This window comes from Oreochromis niloticus, linkage group LG13 (genome assembly GCF_001858045.2).
Source record: "Oreochromis niloticus isolate F11D_XX linkage group LG13, O_niloticus_UMD_NMBU, whole genome shotgun sequence".
Taxonomy (NCBI): domain Eukaryota; kingdom Metazoa; phylum Chordata; class Actinopteri; order Cichliformes; family Cichlidae; genus Oreochromis; species Oreochromis niloticus.
Window position 1 is genome coordinate 17,788,795 of NC_031978.2, and position 17,716 is coordinate 17,806,510.

At 38.6% G+C, this 17,716-nt stretch overlaps 1 protein-coding gene across 10 annotated transcripts; it reads right to left on the reverse strand.

Annotated features, from left to right (window-relative positions):
• Positions 1-719: 719 nt before the first annotated feature.
• slf2 (SMC5-SMC6 complex localization factor 2) lies at positions 720-17,049 on the reverse strand. 10 transcript variants are annotated; one of them, XM_025897427.1, is made up of 22 exons: positions 16,884-17,049; positions 16,138-16,172; positions 15,156-15,682; positions 14,971-15,027; positions 14,779-14,859; positions 13,632-13,665; positions 10,641-12,058; positions 10,426-10,508; positions 10,235-10,348; positions 9,964-10,131; positions 7,192-7,297; positions 7,022-7,109; positions 6,795-6,936; positions 6,573-6,660; positions 6,302-6,478; positions 5,268-5,362; positions 4,751-4,838; positions 4,438-4,560; positions 4,231-4,308; positions 4,050-4,136; positions 3,060-3,128; positions 720-2,945 (listed from the first exon to the last, which is right to left on the reverse strand). In XM_025897427.1, the coding sequence occupies exons 1-22, from the start codon at positions 16,916-16,918 to the stop codon at positions 2,376-2,378; spliced, it is 4,263 nt and encodes a 1,420-aa protein (XP_025753212.1). In that variant the 5' UTR covers positions 16,919-17,049; the 3' UTR covers positions 720-2,375. The 10 variants fall into 10 exon arrangements, with proteins under 10 accessions (XP_025753212.1, XP_005456565.1, XP_005456569.1 ...); XM_005456508.4 differs by having other exon boundaries at positions 10,641-12,061; XM_005456512.4 differs by lacking the exon at positions 14,779-14,859.
• Between the last annotated feature and the right edge of the window lie 667 nt (positions 17,050-17,716).

Below are 17,716 nucleotides of genomic sequence, written 5' to 3' on the forward strand. Positions count from 1 at the left end.
TAGGTTTATAGCAAATAAAAGTGCTCAGACCGTTGATATTCTTGACACATTGATGAAAAGATTGAGATTGGATGCACGTATGAAATGCTTTGTAATGTGGCTGCGTGCTCAGTTACGTGGCACTTCTTGACACCAGCTGTGATCAGCTATAATAGATAGAAAAAACTAAAAACAAGGGCTCCTTTGGTCTCATTCTGCTGCTTTATATCTTGTTGCTCAGTGCTCAGTCTTTTTTTTTGTAGCATTTCCGGGAAAGATAATATTACAAGGAGCTCCCTTTCTCCTGTGTTTATTTGAGATCCCTAGAGTCTAGATGGAGGACAGTGCCCTCTAAAGGTCAGTAACAGTGTTGAATCTGCAAGTTTAGACTGCATTCTCTAGATATTTTAGAGTTATTGTTATTATTTTTTAAGTATATAAAATTTACTAATGTGAATATGTTTCTATAGACACCATGTAGAAAAGACTGTTATCTTTTGTCATAAATTGCAGCTATAGCATTTACTAACACTGACATTTTTAAAAGCAAATGCCTTCAGTTTTACTGATGTATGTACCTATTTTAAACCGCACCTTAAAATTAACCCACTGATTTACACCTTTACACAAGTTCTATATTTGATTAGATTAATCTTTGACCATGATAGTTCTGATAATTCAAGATAATTCTGACAAGAAATGAAATTTGTGAATACTGCTTATATAAAATTAAACGAAAATGCTGTACAAGTCTTTTAATTTTATTTCACTGTGAAAATGGAATATACATGTAATTTATTTAAACATAGGCAAACACATATGGAACTGCGTTACATAAAGTAAAAACAGTTTATACAAAAGCCAAAGATGAAAGTCAATATTTAGTACAACCACGTTTATACTTCAGCACAGCCTGAACTCTCTTAGGCAAGCTTTGCAGTAATTTCTTTGAGTAGTCTTCAGGAATAACTATCCAGGCTTCTTGAAGGACATTCAAAGCTCTTCTTTGGATGTTGACTGGCTTTTGTTCCATTGTCTGTCAGAATGATCCAACACTGCTTCAGTGTTAAGGTCCGGGCTCTGGGGAGACCAATCTATGACCGTTCTTTTGTGGGTTTTTCCATCCAGGTGTGCTTTTACTGCACTGTTTGGGATTATTGTCATGCTGAAAAATGATGCAACTACCAATCTGATGCTTTGTAGATGGTATTGTATGGAGTTTCTGACTGTACCTTTCTGTGTTATTAATTAGACCAATTTTGACAAGACCATCTCTGATGAGTAAATGGATCAACTGAGGGGCCAGATGCATCTCTTGTTGAATTTTTTCCTATTTCTTAAGAACACGACTTTCAGATTTTGTTTACCTGGCATACAGTTTCTGCCTAACACTTTTTTTTGTCAACATTTGCCCAAATTTTCAAAGGACACAGTGCATAGCATTTGGCATCACTTTGATGGTGCCAACTAGCACTCTTTTATGCCTGTGGAAATGTGTTGGCGTTGGCATTTTTCATGGTTCCAACTAAAGAAATGTGAACAAAGCATGTGTTTTTGCAATATGCTGCTGGTTCTTATACAAGTCTATTATGATTACACACATCAATGGTTCATCCAGTTAAGTTTCTATTTATATTTGGCACAAATATTGTAAGTCAGTGTTAAGCAGCTTAAGAAAAATCATACCTCTAAAAATACTCAGGTACAAGGACTGGACTGAAGATGGGTGCAAAAGCAGCCAATGTTGAAACAAAAACCCTGAAACACCTTCAGAAAACCTGGAGAACTATTGCTTAAGACCGCTATGAAAAAATTCCAAGAAAGTGGTTCCTTGGAAGCAAAACAAAAATGAGACGTAGCTCAAGACTTTTGAACAGTACTGCACACATGGGTGACACTTATTACAATAAACATTACTTTAGACCAAAAAATAAAATATTAAAATATTACTTTAGTAAAGATTATTACTAACATAATAATACTGTAAACACTGATGGGTGGACGTTTTGTCTGGTGCTGCTTATGGAGACAAGAAATAAATTTAACTTAAAGTTTATTTTCCATATTTGGCTACTTAACAATAAAACAACAATATGCAAACATGCAGCAGTCAAAAAACAACAAAACGATGAATTTTTTAATATGCCAATGCTCCAGCTTTCCACAAACTTTCATAAAAATATATCAGCCGTGAAGCTTGTGCCTAAATGTGCCAACAGACAAACAAAGCGTCAAAAACATAACCTCACTGGCTGAGGTAAATACACAGTTTGCCTTAAAGTCACTGTGAAAGTCTCAAACCTTTTGGCATTAGGAAAAGAGGTCTTGTAAATAGTGCAAATTCAGCATAACATTAAGGCAATGGCTGTTAAAGCCCTGAAAACTGATCATCTCTATCAGAATAAACCAGGTGTTGGTGCCGGGTGAGATCCTTCTCTTGCTTCAGTCTCAGCGTCCTCATCAACACGCTCTATGTTAGGAGCAGCCACTTGCTCATCCACTCCCTCAGACTCCACGAGTGCTTGAGGATCCGTCTCAGGCACTACTTGGTTTAAATTGACAGGTACCGTTTCTTTTTCCTCTTCTGTTTTGCTCATGTCATTTGGGACACCACCTTCCTCCATTAGCACCTCATCAATATTCATGTCTTCCTCTGTCTCTGCAGTGTTCATGTCTTCTTGTTCACCAAATTTCGTGCCTTCTTCTGCTGCAATAACATTTGTGTCTTTTTCTGCCTCACCAAGTTTTGTGTCTTCTTCTGGCTCCACCCTGGCATCTTTTTTTTCCTCAGCAACCATGACAGCTTCATTCTGTTCAGTTATAGTTGTTTCTCCATCTTCCTCTTCACCCCCCTCTACTTCCTCTTCCACCACAGTCTCCTCTTCTGCAGTGTCATCTTCATCCTCCTGCTCCTCCTGGCTGTACCCCAAAGTATCCCCAGGCTGCCAATAATCATACAGTTTATCCTAGAGAAGGGAAAAGGCCAGCATAGCCAATAAGATTATAAAATTATCTTTTAAGAGACAAAGTAAACACATCCTGTAAAAAAATTATTGAACAATTGTGTGTGACTACTGTACATCGAGAGGCCTTGTCCTCTGAAGGAGCATCTGCCACTTGGTGTAGATCCTCGCCACCAGATCCTTCACCTGGAGAGAGAAGAGGAAGGCAAGAGTTCTCATACAGGTTTATGTAGCACACTGTAAATTTCATTTATCAGAACCTCAGAAAAGAAACTTGCAATGATTTGTTGATATTTCTGATGATTCATATGAATATATTTAATATAAATTTAAAGTAGTACAGATGTCTCTGGCATAGGGTTTCAGCAAGTTAAATGGGTTCCAAATATGGAAATATATTACGACTGTCTAATAGGTCTAGCCTCATCTATACTGTTTGCTAATCTGTGAAATGCTATTAAGCAGTTTTGATATCTTGACTAACAGATCTGTGTACACAGTATTATCTATGAACTAAACTTGAAACATTTAATTTTGGAGAAAAAGGCTGCCATTAGGTGGAAAGAGAAAACTGCTAATGCATTAACTGCGGGGTAAATTTTTGAAATTAGGAACTTAAATACATGGGGGAAAAGCATCAGATTTACATGTGATCTCAAATCTATCGTAAACAATTTGAATCTGATGACAAAGATGCAAAAATGCTGGCAACCACCAGCGCTTCCCTTCAATGTCCTAGTAGACACACCTATTGTATCAATTTCCAAATCCGATGTCACCTTGTTCTCTGGTATCAATTTGAAGCTTCTATGTTGCCCCGTTTTTGAGTTATCGCATTTAAAAAGTTAAGTGTCTACCCACCTGCCTGTAATGTTGATTAAAATACCCCATCAGCCTTATACAGCTGAGGGGTAATAACTGATATTCTGTCTGCTTGGTGTTACTGCTAACAAGCTAGTGGCGAATGACTGGTCAAGTCATTAACATTGAAAATAGTTTTGAATTGCATAGGCCTGAACCAGCAGCTCTCATATTTGGTTAAAAGTACTGTAGATTTTATTTTCTGAAATTGCAGAAAAACAAACACACTTATTAAATCATGCTTACCTTGCTGCGGTAAAGACATTTTTCACTCTCCCTGATGTCACATTTAACATGCGTTTCCAGCTCAGTTGACAAAAACAGCAGCTGCTTCTGAGGGACAGAAAAAAGGGAAGGGTTTAAACATTCAATCAAAATCAGGCCAATAACATCTAAAATCAGATAAGACTTGGAAAAAGGAATTTACCTTTTGGTGAGCGGGAAAAAACTGAAAGTTGGATGCTTCATTTGCTAATGTCAGAAGGCTATAGCACAGGTAGTAGGACTGGAAGAAATGTTCAAATGTTCATTTTCAAAACACTCAATAAAATGTATGTCCTGGTGTTATTACAGATGTAAAACGAATTCAAGTTTGAAACATTTTTGCAATTCAGACTCTAAAAAAAATGATCACCTGCTGGTCTAGTGTGCCCAGGTCTTCTTCTTTATCTTTCTGGTTCATGCCAGAGGTGCTCGTCATGTGTCGGAAAAGGGAGGAAGGTTGCATCCGGGGAAGGTATGGCCTCAGTTCAGAGAGCTAAGTACCAAACAAAAACCAAACTTTATTAATTAAATCAATTTACATATTTAATGTGGATATAGGCTTCAAACTCCCCATGACTCTGATGATGAATGGATGAATGCACATAATTTAAAATTACATGTGAGAAGTGTTTCAAGCGCTGGGTTTAAAGGAAACTGCCAAGGTTACAAGTTAACCCAATTACCTGAAATTCTCTTTCCACAGGTTTGTATTTGCAATTTCCATCCAACAACTTAGAAATCATGCACAGGCTTAGATGTCGGCGCAACTCTCTGTCCAAACAAAGCAAACATAAAAAGAACATTTTTCTTTTTAATGGTATGGCATTGTGAAAAAATTACAAAACGATGAAAGTATTTGTTTTCATATTATGTTTTCATACTGGCTTTATTTTACTTTTACATGCCTTCATGCTATTCTGTAGGTCAGAGTATAGTAGGTTATAGTGCTGTAATATGGCATGGTAAATCTTGTGAATATCACAAGCAAAACAAGACATGTTGATACATGAAGTATCTAAGCCCTTTCATTTTCACTTCCATCAGCTGCTGGCTGACAAATTTCTTCGATTCAGCTGTGTAAATAAATGCATAAATAAATCAGAATCAGATAAATAAATAAATAATCAGAAAATCAGTATATCTAGAAATTAAGTATATATATGAGTAGAAACGTCAAAAAAGAAGGATAAAAAGACTCACTTTCCACGAATGTTGTCAGGCAGGAGATGAACTAATAGGCACATGTTGTGGTGATCATCTGTCAAATCAGTGAGAGCCAGGCAGATTTTTGGAAGCTAAAGACATAAAGCAAGTTAGTAAAGTTTTTTTATTAAGCGTTTTTAACAGACAAACAATGACAAAGTGCTGTACACCAAAAGAGTGAAATAAATAACAACATAAGTACCATACAAGCCAAGAAGCTGAGATAAATCATCTGGAGCCTGGTCGTTTAGTGCTTTGTAATTAATGCTAGAATTATGAAACATAATCCTAAAATCTATTGGGAGTCAATGTAAAGAGTATAAAATCAGAAAACTGTGAGCTAATTGCTAGAATATGTTAATACTCTAAAGCAGATTAATTAAATGTCTTCATGTCAATAGAAAATTGTACTGATAGTCAGTATAAGCTTTTAATGATATAAGTTTACATATGATAGAATACTGTATGTTGACCTTTTGATGACTTAGACTGTTGTCCACTACAAGACTGTTTTATAAATTCTTTCTCACAGCGATAATAGCTGAACAAACAGGAAAGAGGAGAGCTGGACACTTATCTGCGCTCCCTAACAAGAAGAGGGGCCGCGTCCTTCTGAATCTCACAACACACACACACATACACCTGAACCACTCTTATCTTCACTCCCTACACACTAACATTCTTCTGCCTATGAATAGACATATTCACTGTTGTATTGCTTTGTATATAAATAAAGACCAGAGCGGTAACAGAGCGCTGATCACAGGGCCCCCACTCTGATGTGAGCGTTCTGTGACCGCCCTTGCAAGTAAAGATCTGCAGTGTGTGTCTTCACTCTTAGACTCTCAGCTGAAGAAGTGTCATTTAGAATATTTCTCTTGACACTTCACAAGGAACAACCATACTATACACTTAGGGGATGATTAAACACAACAGCTATAAGAAAAATGTTTGCTTTAATGTCAACGTAAAATGTGCCAAACTGAAATGTGAGGAAATAAAGAGGCAGACAATGACATTCATGCACTGACCAGAGCGTCCCAATCTCTGATGTTGTTGACAATTTTACACAGCAGAGGCTCCAGTGCCACACTCGACTCGAGGATGAGCCGCGTTTCCAGGCCGATGTGACTCATTACAGTAAGAAGCAACAGCAGCTCATTGTCGCTGTATGCACGTGGGCACAGACCCATACAGTAAGACAGGTACTGTAAACAAGATTAAAAAACAAAACAATGAGTGGTGGAGTTGTACTCAATCTGCTAAGCTCTCAAATGCCATCAGCCGTTTATTTCCTACTACCTTTAAAACATTACTGCAGTTGTGTTCAGGGAACGTGGTCTCTTCCTTGTTGTGGGTGGGACTATCACTTTTGATGCAGACGTCCTCCCTGCAGAAAACACAGTAAAATTCAACTCCTTCAAATTAGAAAGTGACCAAATACAAGACTTTAAGCTCATGTGTTATAATTTTACATAGAAGGTAACAAAAGGAATGAGCCAGTCATATGGTGATGGTACTCACAGCAGATCTCCTTCTGTGAATGGAGGTTGTAGATTCTCAAAAGGGAAGAGTTTAACAAATGGCACTCCCATATTCATCAGGACCAGCGTCACGTCGGTTAAACTGGGAACCCACACTTTAAACTGCTGGTTTCCATATTTCACTGTGGAAGTATTCACAACAAGAACATCAAAACTATGTACATTTTAAAGACAAACTACCAAAAGGTTGGGAAGGACAGCACTGACCTATTTGATAAGCAGCAGTCAAGGCAATATCACAGAGGGCCTGTAGCAGCTTCTCAGATATCATCCTCTCACTATGGACTGACATCATCTGATGAGATCGACAAAGAATAACTGCCAAAGCTTAAACATTTGTACAACAAACTGAGTACGGGGGTGTGTGTCAGACCTACCTTGAAAAGGAAACGGGTAACCTGAGCTGGACAGGGTGAGCTAGAGTCATAAGCTTCCTGAAACAATCCGATATTCACATGCAATCGCAGCTGAGCTGGGCTGGACCTGATGTAAAGCAGGAGAGTGTAAGTAGAGAGAAAGATCAAAGTTATTCATTATTTCGGAAAACTAAGAGTTGAAACTGAGTGTGCAAACTTAAATACATCCCTGAGTGCAGTGTGTTGGATAGGACCAACTGTGCTAATTTACTTTTCTAGTAAGTGCCCTCAGGTCAAAATGTAGTTTTTCTTGACAGGACCTAACTTGCTGTTCATTACCCTGAGAGCAAAATGTCCTCAGCGAAGTTTATCGGAAGGCTCCATATTAGATTATGAAAAAGGTACGTTGTGGCCTTAGGGTATGTACACAAAAAGCCTTTCCATCCTCCGTGCAAAAGTTGTCACTCCACTCTGAAGTACAGTGCACACTATTGACAAATCTAATCAACATCAAGCACTGAGTAAAGCTGCTGTAGAAAATATAACAAGCCAAGACCAATGTTCCAGGTCTTTATTTAAACTTGTGCAGTTTTTTTTTAATGCTATTGGTATACAAGACATATTTCTTTTTTTATGTTCTTGTCAAAATTTGTTATCAGATTTTTGGTGTTTATGCAGGAAAAGGAAGTATTTGGTTTGGAGTTCCCCCAGACTGATGAGTCATTCATGCAAATAATTTGGTGTTTAAAATTTAAAAAGCCAACACAGAGGCACTCAGAAGAACTTGACACCACTACCAAAAGTGGCCCTCTACCTGACCTTATTCAAGTTGCTAACTTAGTGGATACTTCAAAAATATCTGCCATGCTTCTGAAGATTCATCATATGTTTGTTTTTGGGGGCACAAACAGCATGCACTAGAGTTAACCTACAGTCAAACCGGCTGATAATAAAAGCATCTGTGATGTCCACTGGAGGTCAACAGCAGTGTCTGAAAAATGTCAATAATGTATAAAACTGCAATTAGCACAGAGCCCAGTAATAGTCACACTGAAAGAATGCCCGTAGCTGCAGTGTTATTGGATGATTGCTTCTTACAGAAAGCTGAACCATCAAAAGGGATGCACCAATACAACATTTTCTGAATTCCATAACCATATCATGGCTTTGGGTATCTGCCGATACAGTACTGATTCAACATTCAGTATTAAATTAATAAGCTGTATTCCTCACTCTTAGGAAGAGACTGTGAACACATATTAATAATAATAATAATAATAATGATAATAATAATAATAATTTTTAAAAGTGGCAAGATTAATAAGTGTACCCGAAACCCAAAAAACACCATCACACATAAAGAAAACACACTCTATGAGTCTCAGTAAATAACACACGAGCTCACTGCTAACGATATTTTATATAGTTCAACAGACAGACTGTAACACTCCTCCCAACAGTTACACACCGAAGAGTCTCTTCCTCAGCTACAATAAGCACACACAAGCTCTCAAAGGGCCATAAGTGAGCATTGAGTGATTCTCAAGGCTACACTTCACTCTCCAGCCAAGAAACAACGAGTCTCATAAAAGCTTCTTATTGATGAGAGCTCCCACTATCTGCTCTGTGTAGCTCTCTTACAATGACCAGTGGTTAGGCTCCCACATCTTCCCTAACCCTCCACATCATACCCTACCATCATCATCATCATGCCTACTCCTCCTACCATTATTACCTTCAGTGCTGCTAACTTTGTGTGTTTTTTGTAAATATATCTGGTGACTTTTGGGATTGTGAATCCTCTTTTCATGATACTTCCACCCACTGTACAGGACTCATAAAACCTCTGTTTAATTAGAGGTAGATTTACATAGTTACTGAAATGAAATTTAAATTTTAAAGCAGAAAAGAAAGAAAAAAGAAAGAAAAAAAAATCACCAGTCTACATGTGTTTTGTGGACTTGGAGAATGCATTCGACTGGGTCCCTCAGGATGTTCTGTGGGAGGGACTGCAGGAGTATGGGGTGTCTGAATGGTTGCTACAACCCATTCAATCCTTAAATAATCATTTCAGGAGCTTGGTCCGCATAGCCGGCAATAAGTCGGACTCATTCTTGGTGGGTGTTGGATCGATTCTGTTTATAATTGATTGCCTGATTAGTGCTGCAGCTTTGGATAGTGATGGAAAGAATGCGATCACGGATACAAGCAGCAGAAATGAGCTTTCTCTGAAGGGTGGCTAACCTCTCCCTTAGAGATAAGTTGAGGTGGTCAGCCATCTTAGAGGGCCTCAGAATACAGCCGCTACTCCTCCACATCGAAAGGACGCAGTTTGGGCATCTAAAAAGGATGCCTCCTGGGTGAGGTGTTCCGGGCATGTCCCACCAGGAGGAGGCCACGGGGCAGACCCAGGACGCGCTGGAGGGATTATATCTCTTGGCTGGCTTGAGAATGCCTGAGTGTTCCCCTGGACAAGCTGGAGGAGGTGACCAGGGAGAGGGAAGTCTGGGCTTCTCTGCTAAGTTTCTAGCTGAATTGGAAGGCCAGTTTACCCTTTGAAGCCGAGGCAACAAAAATGCCCTCAGAGGTTAATTCAGTGTAATTTGTTCAATTAGTATTCAAGACAACTTTAAAGAAATTATAGATGGTCAATTGTTGCTAATGCAGTATTTGGGCAAAGTTTAGAAGATCATCAAAATATCATGCACTCCAAACAATAATTACTTATGTATATCTAATTTTCAGTACAAAAGTACAACAAATGTTATTTTTACACACAGAAATTCAACTCACCACAGAAGCGTTTTTTGTGCTGTTCCCTGTGGATTGACCAGGCACTGCCTGAGCTGTAACGTATCCTGGTCAAAGATCTGACCAAACTTCTCCAGGTTGAACACTTCTTCTCCTGGAGGGACTTCTTTGATTGCAGCAGACATCAATGAGTACCGCTGCAAGAATTCCCTGGTAAACAAATCCAAGCAGTTCACAGTTTAGTTAACTCCAGTGAAAGCACGGTCCCCCAGAGACAAAATATAAACTTCCAGCATGTCTTTGTGTGCCTTACTGTTGTTCAGAAGAAATGCCCTCCTCTCGGTTCTCCTCTGCTTCTTCATATTCAGCTATCTTCAACAGGTCTTCTTCACATGCAGTTAGGAGTTGTCTCTCAATCTCTTTTGATCTAGTGAATAATGCAGAGAGTTTCATGAAGATGCTGTCGCTCTTGAAATGAAATGAAACGGCGGTGAAACAACTCACTTCTTATTGCTATTTATTTCCTTCAGTATTTGGTCAAGATTGTTCTTGTAATTGCCTGACTTTGTTGTGGATGGAAATGGTTGCTGAGGAAAACAACATGTGATAGTTAACATCCAAATACAGATAAAGTTTTACTGTCCTTTAGATCAGCAAGCTTATTTTCATACAGTAACAACAGTAACAACATACAACAAAGGCCGAGACATTTTACTTACATTTTTTGACTGAGAGCTCAGACGTCTAGGTGGACTAGGATCTGAGAATGTTCCCTTCTCAGGTGTATCTGAAGGTTTAGTAGCACGCTCCATCATCTCCTCCAAGGAAAGTAGCTGCTCATCCTCACTGCTATGGGAGCTTTGGGTTAGATCCACATCTACTGCAAAACTCAGCCCGAGGTCCAGCTCCACATCTATGGGATCCTCTTCATTTATCTGCTTGTTATCACCTTTACTTTCCTGCCCCTCCAGTGATAGAGACTGACAATAACTAGAAGTCTGTTCAGCAGCAGCACTGTCAGTCTCTACAGCACCTGTACTCACTTTTTTGCAGAGAAGAGATGGATTTTGGTCACCCTTAAGCTGCCTGTGTGAAGAAGGGATGGGGCTGTTTTTGGTGTCCTTATCTCGAGGAGAAGGTGTTATTAAGTTTTCCAGTTTTACCCGTGTTAACGTTACAGTTGGAAAACTGCCTAGTGGGTTAGGTAAAGTGGACGATGCTTCAAGAAGAGGACCGGTTACTTTGCAGTTTTGAGGTTTCTCACAAGAGGACTCAGTAATTGAGTTGCTGGAGCTTGTCGCAGTGCTGAATGAACGTTTCTCTGTTGTTTTGCTTGTTTCCCCATCTATCCTGGGTTTTACAGTCTTATTTGAGGAGCTAACAATGTACGTCACAGGATCAGGAGTGAAAAGATCATTGGCGTCATAAGAAGCTACAGGTCTTCGTGAACGAGAAGCTTTATTCCGCTCTCCTGTCCGACCACTCAGAGAACTTGAATTTGGTTTTGAGGTTGATTTGTGAGTGCTACTGCTGAGTTTTCTGTTTTCCCCCCCGGGATTACTTCTTTTCGGGGTCTTGACAGAGCTACTACTGGAAGAAAAACCAGAGTGGTGACTGCCTAACTCAGCAGGTGAAGAGCTAGTAGAGTCCTTCTGAGGAACATCAGAGTTTAACAAAGTGCTTGATTTATCCCTTTTATTTTTTTCCTCACTTGTCTTTTTCACACTTCCTTCATTTGGCTTTAAATGTGATCTCATTTCCTTTAACTGTGGTATATGACTCTGAGAAGAATTTATAAATGATTCCTTTGCACCTGTTGATGTTGTTTTCTCTGTACATTCTTTATGCGATGATGACTTACAGCATGACTGAGAAGGTCCGACAGTAGATGACAGCTCTGAGCATGCTGACTGTCCACATGCCTGTTCTGCATGTAGATGGACATCTGTGGTCTTGTGTTGGTTTTCTGACACTGAAGAATGCGTCACTGATGCCTGAGGTGCAAGTGCAGTGGGAACGGTGGGTTTTGTTGTCTCCGTTTTGTTTGAGTTTGCCCCTTGAGGACATGGTTTCTTGGCATTCTCTGAACAATATTCATACTCGCTGCACCTCTTGTTTGATGAGTAGTTCAAGTCCACTGCTGGAGAAAGGGGAAAAAAAAGACTATATTTTCTTTTGAACAATATTCAGGGTTCACTAATGACTACAAAATGACCAGAATTTACTATAGTTTTAACTATATACGTCTTAAGGTTTTACTATCCACATCAGATAAATATACCTCAATATGTTCACAAAAGAATGATAGTCTGCAACTGCAGAAATTTAATGGCAGTTATTCTGATAATAAACTTATCATTTATTTCAAAGGATAAGGTTATGATTCCAGGTTTTCAAATGTACTATTTTTTAAAGTCACAAATGGCAAAATCACATATTCAAGCTTTCACAATTTGTGCAATGGACACTTTTTTGCCCCTAGGTATTATATTTTATAGCTCAGATGAAAAAGTTTTTTTGAATTTTTAAATCACCAACAAATCTAATGAAAATATCTACTGGAGCTCTAAATGTCACATGAAAATAAATAAGAGTAGGTGATATTTTTTTGTTTTTAGCATGAAGAAATTCCTAAAGGCAAATCTGAAGCACAAATTAAAGTGATAACAGATCATCATTAGGGTATTTTTTTAAGACATAAAAACACTTAACACTTTCGTTCACATAGTACATGGATCAAAGTACTGGGCCATACTTCTTAAACTTTGAATTCAGGTTTTCAATCCCTGCCACAGGTGTAAAAATGTAAGCAGCAAGCCATGCAGTCTACCTTTACAAACATTGCAAAGTGTAGGCGTTTACAAGTACTGTGTGTTTGGAGGGTAATAGTATGGCATAGGTTTTTAACGACATGGAAACATTATGTCACCAAGCACACTGCCAACAATCAGAGTGATGTAAAGCATGCCACCACTGGACCGTGAAACAATGGAAATATGTTCATTGTAGTGCTTGTTAAAATGACGTTAACCCCATAACCGCTTTAACACGGCAAATCTCCGTTAGCTCGGATCACCCCGTGCGTGGGGCAGCACAGCGTCAACATGTTAGCACAGTTAGCTTGCTGGACGGCACCTACCTGCATTATGCCAAGTGTAAATTTTAGAGGAGGGGGATAATGCTTTAGGGGTTGTTTTTCTGGGGCTAGCCTGGGACGATTAGTAAGAGTGAAGGGAAATCTTAATGCATTAGGTTATTAAGACATTTTTGACAATTCTATACTTCCAACTTTGTGGGAACAATTTGGGAAAGGCCATTTTATGTTTCAGGATGACTGTCCCTCAGTGCACAAAGCAAGGTCCATAAAGGTATGGCTGGATGAGTTTGGTATTGAAGAACCTGACTGACCAAGACAGAGCCCTGACCTCAACTCTACTAAAAGAGAGTTCTAAAACCTTTAGAGTAATTTTTTTTTTCTGTACATGCACACAAAAATTCCCACAGACAAATGATAATAATAATAACATTGCTGCAGCATGCGAACCATACTGTCAGCCTAGTGCCATTTGTTTGCATCACTTAAGAGATTCCACATTACCTGCAGGTCATTGATATTTTCAGTGTATTGAAGCTACAGGAATTAACAAGCAATACTGCCAAACAGATAACCTATCTGAAAGTTTAGAGTTTACTTTAAATGACAATTTTACCTGAAATTAACTTTTCACTTGAAAGTGTTTGCTCCTGTTGAAAAAAGAAAAATTAGTTAGCAACCTACTTAAGTTATATTTCAACAGCAGTAACATTGTGGCTATGCAATTTATCTTATAAAAACAAAACACGTGACAACCAGTTTAGAAATTATTTTGTTAAATAAACAGACTTAATAAATAGCTAATGAATGTACTTTAACTTATTTAAAGCTGTTTTCAGCACGCACTGTGGTACTAAATGTTTCTAGACAATAGCCGATGAACTTGTATGAAAAAGAAACAAATAATCAAAGCAACTGAATGAGGAATTAAACTGTCTTTAACCTGCCAGCTCCATTTTATAAAGCCAATTTATAATAATAGCCAGTTTGTCCCATGTAAACGGAGTGTTCAGTTTTCTTTCCATGCTCTGCCACCCCTTGCCTAAACCAAATGTAATATTGACATACATAATATAAATATATATTATTTACAGTGATAAAAAACCAAAGAGATGCAGACAATCTCCGGCTTTGTTTTACTTGTGAGACTGGGTTATATCAGCCCATATCAAAAAAAATCTCATCTCTTGACAATGTTCACAGTTCATGTGTGAAAACAGCTCGGGTTTTCAGCTAAAGATCTTCCAGCTACTGCCAGTTTCAGAAATATGGACCATAGTTAGTCTCAGCTGTGATTTTAGTCACAAATATTTGAATAGCTGATTAAGGTTAAAAAAAAAAAAAAAAAAAAAAAAATAGCTGATTCGGGTTTAAAAATAGTGTTGAAAACTCAAAAATGTGTTGCAAATTCAAAAACTGGCGAAAAATTCTCAGTATTTGTAAATCAACAGGTGCTCTTAAATTGCCTTCTCTTTTAAATAACATATACATGTTAATAAGACAAGTCTTCCTACTGCAAATAAAAAACCCTAAATAGTAAGATGAAACCAAATGGCGGTTACGTCTGTTTATAATGCTAAATCATCTATTTTAAAAATCATGCTGCCAAGGCTGACTACGTCATCTTCTATCCTCAATCTAATCAAGTAGTGAAAAGCTCTCAGCCTGACCAGCCTAGCATAAGACTGGACAAGCAGAAAGCATCCATTATGATTTCAAAACTCAAAATAAACTTTGTGTTATTAAAGATATAAAAACTTTACCTGGGAAGAGGCTACAGAGATATGCATGATGGGTAAACGACTACTGTCGGATGAGTGGGGTTTTGGATGGAGATGGTAGCCCTGCAAGGGCCAATGACTGATATTAGAATACCAGCCTTTTGAGTGTGAAGGGGACTGTGGGTGAACTTCATAGGGTGCTCTGTAGTTGAATGATGGGGTTGTAACACTCACAAATGGTCTGTGCAGCTGGACCGTAGGTATAGAATATCCCACATCACTGGACTGAGCCTAACAAAATGTTAAAAGCCACATAAACTCAGCATAACTACTCATAATCATATTGATCATAAAAACACTCGACCAGCACAAAATCTGAGTTTCACCTAAGACCATATGAAAAAAAGATGAAACTATACCTTATCTGATTCTTGTCTTTGTGTTGTTACAGCTTTACTTTCTGAGCTGGATGAAGAAGCCTTGAAGTCAGTCACTTGATCTCGGCCTATGTGGGAAGATGGTGACTGGTTGATAACCTCTGGAAGCAAAAATGTCTCAAAAGATCCTGGCTGATGGTCTCCTGGTATTGGCTGAGGGGCATTTGATGACATCCCAATGGTAGCTGGGTTGTTTGGAATAAGCCCTGGAGGTTGAGCAAAGTGTTTTGGGGGACCCAGCCTTTCCTTCGGCATAAAATGAGGTCCATTCACAGGGGAACCAATATTAAGTGAATTAAATCCTGATGAATGGATTAGTCCTGGGGGATGAGGATTTTGCCAGTGTGGACCTATTCTGTCCCTGTAGGACAGCTCAGGTGTCTGAATTGGCAACATTCTCCTCGGTGGTGGATTAGAAAGCCAGTTAGGGACCTGAGAAGGCTTCATTGGAGTCTCCTGGTGAAAAGATGCGTTGGATAGGGAGCGCTGCTCAACTACAAGGTCCTTTACTAAGGTACAGAAGAAATATGATGCATGCATTAGGTTCTTTTGAAGGAGTTGTTACATTACACCTTAATCATTTACTGTACTTACAAAGGAATATCCATCTGTGCTTTTTCTTTTTTATTACAGGTCTAAATTTATTTTAAGAGGCGCCAAAAAGATCTCCCTCTGACAAACTTATTTTTCTTGTTGTGTCTGATTCCTCTTAAAACCCAAAGCACTATCTGACGCTTTGGTTGGCTTAGTTGTTGATTTAATTGCTCATTAACAGTCCCACAGCATGAAACTACACAATAAGTGAGACTATATAATAAAATAAACAAAATCATAAACGTTACAGTCGAGTGCTTTATTGCACAGTAAGTAAACGCATACACACTGGAGGCAAAATCTCACGGAGCAGGTTCAAGTAAAGGTTATTTTCATGAAAATCAACATTCGACCTGTCACTTCAACTCACCTTTACTTCTCGGTGAGAAGCAAGCTCCAAGTGGGCTGCAAGAAAGACAGAGAAATGGGAACTCATCACATTTCTATTAACGTTTGAAGTTAGCCCGGTCACCAAGCCGACGACAATGACGCAACTTCAGTTTTTGTTTTGTTTTTTTCCCCACACAAACACACAAAAAAGCGAATAAGAAGACGACCAACAAAGCACGAGTTAACCTTCCACAGCCAACAAAAGCGAGACACCTGCTAGACAACTTCTGCTTGGCTAATGGTTACCAATCACGGCATGCTACGTGAGGTGACAACATGAGATCAGCAAGAGCAAATGGTTTGACGCTTTGACAAGTCGTGATATTGCGTTGACATAAGAAACGTCTTATCGCCTCAAAATAACATCACCTAGCAGTGTCGCTTGAGAACCTCAGTCCCAAACAGACGTTAACAAACTGGCTAACGGTTAAATGTTATTATCTGTCAATATGCTAGGAGCTAGAGAACAGAAAGCTAAGTATGAGAACGTTATTCATTAGCGTCAGTTCCTCGCGTCGTGTTGGACTCGCTTTAAGAAGAAACCAAAACCAGCTTTGAACGCTGTATTTTAGAACCAACATAAATGTCTTGCTGTAGCGAGCTAACAAATAATAAAATGCATAATAAATACTAGCAAGTCGTTTCAGGAAGTAATGTTTAGCTAGCTGGCTAACGCGCGTGCAAATTACCAGTACATTGCGCTTCAGAGTTAGCAGTTCTTCATACCGAGTGTCTCCTTGGTTTTCTGTTGCTTTCCTCATTTTGAGGACTGGTAAGTCTGTTTGCAACTACATACGGTGGCAATAACACGTTACTTGTGAATCCCGGTGCTACAAACATCCTCTCCCGCTTGCAACCGCTTAGACAACACGAACTGCATCATGGAACTTGGAGTTCAAAAGTATTTCACTTTAAAGGAACTCTTTCAGGAGATGTTCAAACTATTTCCCCAAGTCTTTTTCCACTGAGACTTCAAAGTACTTCCGAAATAGAGCTGAATCTATCTATTAGAACCCACCTTGTCATTTTTAATTTTTTTTGAGGTCATCATGACAAATGGTTATTTCTTGAAAATGTCTGGAAGTACAATATGCCCTTGGGACAAAAAATACTTTCTCCTTCATGAGTTTAGTCAAAATTGTGGTTTGACCACCAGCAAGATTTCATGCTTCATTCATTTTACTTTTGGATATTTGTCACATTTATATATCAAACACATAATTAAACACCTTTTAATATTAGACAAAGATAACCCAAGTAAATACAAAATGCAGTTCTAAACTCTATTATTAAAGGGGAAAAGCCACCCAAACCTGTGACTGTGTGAAAAAGTAATTTCCCACTAAAACTAATAACTGCTTGTACCATTTCACACATTTTTAGCTGGTCTAAAGTCAGCTGCAAGACCAGCTGATAGAAAAGGATGAGGACAAACAAACAAACACAGTAACAAGTACAATTATTCATTTAGACCTTTTATCTTTATTCCCATAATTCATTTGTCACAATATCATTGTCTAAACAGTGGATTGATCACATGTACGGTGCAAAACACACAG